General features: G+C 43.2%; 1 protein-coding gene across 2 annotated transcripts in view; it reads right to left on the minus strand.

Moving 5' to 3' along the window:
• The window catches only part of angpt4 (angiopoietin 4), a 31,140-nt gene extending 25,411 nt beyond the window's left edge, over window positions 1-5,729 (minus strand). For both annotated transcript variants that reach the window (XR_004694603.2, XM_035148034.2), the window contains exon 1: window positions 4,595-5,729. Coding sequence is in view for 1 of the 2 variants with exons in the window: in XM_035148034.2 (XP_035003925.1) it covers window positions 4,595-4,978 (384 nt within the window). In the remaining variant the exon portion in view is untranslated. The remainder of the gene's footprint in view (window positions 1-4,594) is intronic.
• Between the last annotated feature and the right edge of the window lie 271 nt (window positions 5,730-6,000).

Genomic DNA, 6,000 nt, shown 5'->3' on the forward strand with positions numbered 1-6,000 from the left:
GTGTTTGTTTGACCTGTTTATGAGCTTCACAGTAAAACTTAAAACTGACAAATACAGCAGAACTTCTTCTACTGCAGCTGCTTTCTGACTCAGGAAATATTGTCTGGACATTTTCTGTAGTTCGTGTTTCTCGGGTGACGAAGCAGCAGAAGAGCAACTGACTCTGACACAAGGTCACTGAGATTAAAATCTACTTTTTAACGGAAACCTCTACACAACTGCAGCACGATAAATAAATAAATGCATCACAAACAATACAAACAGCCATTTACTACACAAAAGTATATACTCCAAAAAGAAAATCTAGTTTATTTGTAATAAACTGTGGTTATGATGGTTTTTAATATCTATTTTCCTGCTGATTCTTTCTTTGATTAATCTAAACTGACCAACAGTCAATTAACCAAAACAATAACTTCACTGAAAACACTCTCTGGAAAAATAGAATATTTGACGAATCGATTATTTTTAATCGGTAAGATTTCTTTTCTGTAGATCAGTCAATGAATTAATGAGGTTTCAGCTCAGAATGGTGTGAACAGACTTCTCTGGACGGAACTTCAGCCGCAGCGGAGGAGAGATTTTCTCCGGAGCACAGCTGCGTTGTGTCTGAACTCAACAGTCCGGGATCTCATTCCTTCACCTCCTCAACTCAGACACAGTAGATTCTCTCTATTTGCTCAAGCTCGTCTCAATATTTGTGTTTCTCTCGCTGGTGGCAAAGGTTTTCCCTCCGAGCTCAGGAAGTCACAAATCAGGTCTGAGAGCTCGAGGTCCGTCACTTCGGTCGGATTCAAGCTGCAGCACCGAGGACGGAGCGTGGAGCGTGTGGGGCGGTTTCTGATGTGGTTGTTTTCTGACGGCAGCGACGATGTGATCTGATAATCTACTGATAAAACAACACGCAACCAAGTGATGTAGTATAAAGATAAGTTAACGGAAAAAAACTGAATTGTGTCCATAATACACAGAATTTATCCACAATATCAGACTCACTGTTCGCTTGGGAAAAGAAAACGTGTTTATTAGTATCACTGACATCCCAGTTTTTATTTTACACATTAACCGATGTAGAAAAGTAGTTAAAGTGTCTTTATGTTTTACATTTCAATTCAAGTTCTATTTATTTAGTTGCACCAAAGACTGTAAATAAAGATGAACGACAGGACGGAACACCTTGATCGCCCCCTGGTGACTGGCTGCACTCCAGGTCATAAACTCTGCCTCCTCTATGTTAGCAGATGGGACATGGACCAAGCTAATACAATCATTTATTGTTGTTATTTTGTTGTTTTTGTGTATTTGAAGAACTGCTGCTCTTTATATTTTCAGAAATGTCATTAATATGCACTGTCCCTGACAAATACAGAAATAAAGACATAAAGTCAGACTTCAGTTTCAGTGGCGGCGTCTGCAGAGGCTTGGTGGTTTTTCAGAGTAAACAGCACTAAGTGAGGTAGTTAACAGGAGGCTTGTTTAGTTTTCTGCCAAATGACTGACTTCAAATGGAGCGGTGCCTCAGAGACTGAGACTCAGAGACAGGAAAACCTCTGTGGTCATCATCCACCGCTGCTGCTGCTGCGATACGACGCTTTGATGTGGTCAGAGGTCGTTTAGACGATAACCTTCTGCAGAGCGAGAGAGAGACGCTTAGAAAAGTCTGTCGGTACCAGAAGGAGAAAAGTGGATTGAAAAGAAGGAGACAACGCAGGATGCAGGTTTTAATCTAAGGTTCGTTCTGGATCGTCAAATTAAACTCTCAGTTCGATGTCAAATGTCAGCTGAGAACCAAAAGTTCTGCTTTTAATGGAACGAGCACGTTTATGACACATGCACGTAAAAATAATTTAAAAAAACGTGCAGCCGGTGAAAGTTAGCAGAATATCACACCTGAGAAACACAACACTCAACATCCTGCAAGCAGAAAAGATTCATATACTGGAAATGATTAATATCACTGTATTGTTCTTATTATGTAGCGGCTGTTCAGTGTGTTGGAATTAACATGAACATTCTTCATTGTTCTTCTGGATTCTATTGGGCCTCTTTTCCAGAAAAATTTGCTTGAATTCAGTTTGAAAACAGTCAGAGAGGAAGATTTAGTTCTGCTGGTTTTGTCAGTTTTGATTCTTTGGATTTGTTCGAATGATAAAACCTCATGAACGTGCGAAGGAAACGTGGATTCAGGACCAGATTACACGAGAAAAGTCTCTGCTGCTATTATGTGTCGAGAGATGAAAGCGAGAGGAGGTGAAGTGGGAGGAGGAGACGAAGCGAGACCAAGACGACAGAGAGGAGACGTCGTTATCTTTGAGCTCAATTAAACTAAAGCTCCGATGAGACGATGGTTTGGAGTCGGAGAGCGATTCGATATCTACCCAGACTGCGACTGAACCCTGGAGGTCAAAGGTCGACTCTCACTCTCTGTCTCTGTTGTCGCGGTGCTGCAGACTTCTGTCGTCTCCTCTGAGGTTTAACAGGGTGGGTGGTAAACACAGACACACACACACACACACAGACACACACACACAGACACACACACACACAGTAGTGGCTCGTAGACGTGCTGCTGAAATCCCAGAGGGGTTAATCCAGTGAAGCTCTCTGAATTTACACTCCGCTGATACAAATCTTGTCTTGTGAGAAATCCAATCCCTCGTTCAGCTTCTGCAGGAGAGAGGTCGACTGTGGTGGGCGGCAGAAATAATGAAGTTCTTACTCGCTCCGTTTACGCAGGAATGCATCTGAACCCGAGTCAGGTATCGATCGCAATCTGAGCGTTAATCAAACTGTTAAATAAGCAGATTTGATTTGGAGACGACCAGCGACTCTGTTTTATTTCTTTGTGTTCCAGGTGTGACACAGTTTGATCCCGTCTGGACGAGGTCATTCAATCCACACATCATAAACACACCAACTCCTCCATGTTAGCAGATGGGACATGAACCAAACTAAAAATAAATCAAAGTCACGATAAATACATTTGGTTTCTGTCATTTCAGGTTGTTCTCATCTCACAGGAAGTAATTCTAGTATTTATAGTACATAGAATATATAATTTATCTTTAAATCTCATATCTTTTATCTAAGTACTTTTTAAATGGAACTATTTGAACGTTCTATTAATATGCTGATTATTTTCTCAGTTAAATCAATAAGAATTTGGTCAACAACATTTTTAAGCACAGTGAAACAACGGAAGTCAAAATGAACATTTAGAAAGTTAAATAAACTCTGGATTCCTCCTGTGACGAGTCATCGCTCTCGCTCTCATTCTTCTGGAACGTTTAAATGATTCTAATGATGATGAATGAACTTTGTTTTCTCACTCATCTGATTTCATGGATCAGCTTCACCTGCTGCACTGAAACCAACAGTTTCCTTGAGAAGCCACAGTTAAATTCATCAGATCCAGGTTTTTATTTCGATCTTTTCTCATTATGATTCATGAATTACTCTCTTGGAAATCTCACAATGTTAAAGAGATGCTGCACTTAAATGTGTTTTTTGAGCTGTAAAGTAAATGATGCGACTGTTCTTTGCTGAAATACATTTTAATATCACATTTACTATGAAAATAAAAATCTACATTTACGGGTTGAATATGACTGAAAATGACTTTCCCAGCGAATTCTCTGGTCATTTCCCAGAGTTTTTACTGAGGGGCTGGTCAGGAGAAACTCCGGAGAACCTCCACAGCAGCTGACTTGGACATTTGCATTCTCACGTACAGAACCTGTGCATCCTTTCAGGAGATTATCTGGAGCACCCTAACCCATCTTCATCAGACGTCGGTTTTCTAGAATAATAAGTTCATTCTAACACCTGAGACTTTTAATGACAAATCTCCTCGTGCAGAATAGGAGATTACAACAGATAACAACAAATATTACAACAAATAACAGGATTTACAACAGCTCTCATGACGCTGTGTACAGTCTGAGCTGCAGTGAAACACAGGAGGGAACGTTCACTGATGGAAACCAGCTGCCACTCATCTACAGTCATAACCCCAAACTCTGATCTCTGACCTGCAGATCAACGCACGCACACACACACACACACACACACACACACACACACACACACACACACACACACACACACACACACACACACAGCTGCTGAAGCAAATGTTGAAAGAATCCTGAGTCACTGCTCTCTTTGGTTTCCAACACATATTTTCTTCTCGTTTTGTTTGGTCAGGTCTATTGAGGGAGAGGACAGAGCGTCCATGTGACAACCAAAACACACACACACACACACACACACACACACACACACACACACACACACACACACACACACACACACACACACACACACACACACACACTTCAGCCTGTAATCAGTGTGTATAATTTCCATGCAATTCCACCAAAGCACCCAGCAGCACATGTTCTGCAGGAGTCATGCAAATCACTTCAGAGTAGAAATAAGAAGTTGGATTTACTTTCTATCTGCAGGTTAGGGATGAACATCAAAGTCCCAAACGCTCATCATTTCTCTCACCTGTGTTTCTTTTCCATAACGTCACTGTACTCGAGGTCTGTGGATCTATGCTCTCCAGAGAAGAAGATGGTTGGTCTCTTACCTTCTGCAGCCACTGCGTGTTGTTCTCCATCGTGCTCTCCAGGTGTTGCAGCTTCTGAGCCGACCATTCTCCGTCTGTGGGAGGCGAGTCTCTTTGCACGACGCTCGACCTGCGAGAGTCACCGTACTGTTCGGCCTGCGACGCCCATCGTGCGGCCTGGCATCCGTCCAGCTCCGGGAGGATGAAGGTGTAGCTGCACTGTCCATGTTGGATGCGGTGGAACCTCTTTTTCTTCTCTGCACCTCCTCCTCCTCCTCCTCTTCTCTGGCTTCTTCCAACTCCCCCTCGTTCTGCGCTCGCAACACCGGCTGCATCAGCGACGACCGACAGGGTCCAGAGCAGCAGCAGGACCAGCAACCCCCGGCTGAGATGGAGGCCTCGCATGGCGCTCTTTCACTCTATGAAAGGGTTTTGTCTCAGTGCGAAGAGAGTCAGGAGGAGCTCGTTCACGCTTTGACCCCAGTTCACTTTATGACAACATCTGTGTGCAGGATGCATGCGCGAGTATCAGTCCACGAGTTTCTGCACCTTCCACTCAGTCCATGAGGTTCGAGGTCTCTTCAGCTTCTCTTTAATTTTAGAAGACCACTTTTCTTGAAGACAGAAACACACAGCGACACCTGTTCTCTGGTCTCACATCGAATTGTCTCCTCTTCTCACTTGTGATGACGGGTTGGATCCATCTCCTCTGTTCTCTCTTCCCCTTCTTTCGTCCTTGGGTCTTGATTTTGTTGAGAGTTTTCAGGATGGACCCACATGGTTTTCCAGAAACTCCCCCCTGTCCACAATGTACCAGGTGCTGCTCCAGAAACACTGTTGGATAGGAATCTAGAAGGGATGGGTGATTTGAGGATGCCCAAACTTATTTTCGAGTAAAACAGATGTTTAGGAGGCAAAGTGAAAAATGTGAAAGAGATTTAAAGTTGCACATGAAATGAAAGATGACTAAAAGGCGTCTCTGAGTCCTCAAAGGTCCACGAATAAAAGAATAAAGAGGAGAGGTAAAACACAGTCTTTTTTCCTTCCCATCCTTTTCTAGTGGCTGCAGCTTCAGAAGTGGCCGAAGAGAAATACTTCTTCCCCCTTTTTTATCTGGGGCTGGCTGAGAAAAGGAGGAATGGGTGAGTGAGGGAGGGAGGGGAGAGAGACGGAGAGGGAGGAGTGGACGGACAGGAGACCTGAGGGAGGTCTGTTAGAGTATACCCTCTCTATTTGTGGGCTGAGAGGAAGGAGGGAGGAAAGAGGGAATGAGAAGTGGCCAGAAAAAGTAAAAGCAAGAAGATTATGGAAAAGAGAGAGAAAGAAAGAGAGAGGGAGGGAGAGAGAGAGAGAGGGAGAGAGGGAGAGAGAAAGAGAGATGTCGGGGGAGAAAGATAAGAGAAATAGACAAAAATGAAAGAAAGAAA

This window comes from Hippoglossus stenolepis, chromosome 3 (assembly GCF_022539355.2).
Source record: "Hippoglossus stenolepis isolate QCI-W04-F060 chromosome 3, HSTE1.2, whole genome shotgun sequence".
NCBI classification, from domain to species: domain Eukaryota; kingdom Metazoa; phylum Chordata; class Actinopteri; order Pleuronectiformes; family Pleuronectidae; genus Hippoglossus; species Hippoglossus stenolepis.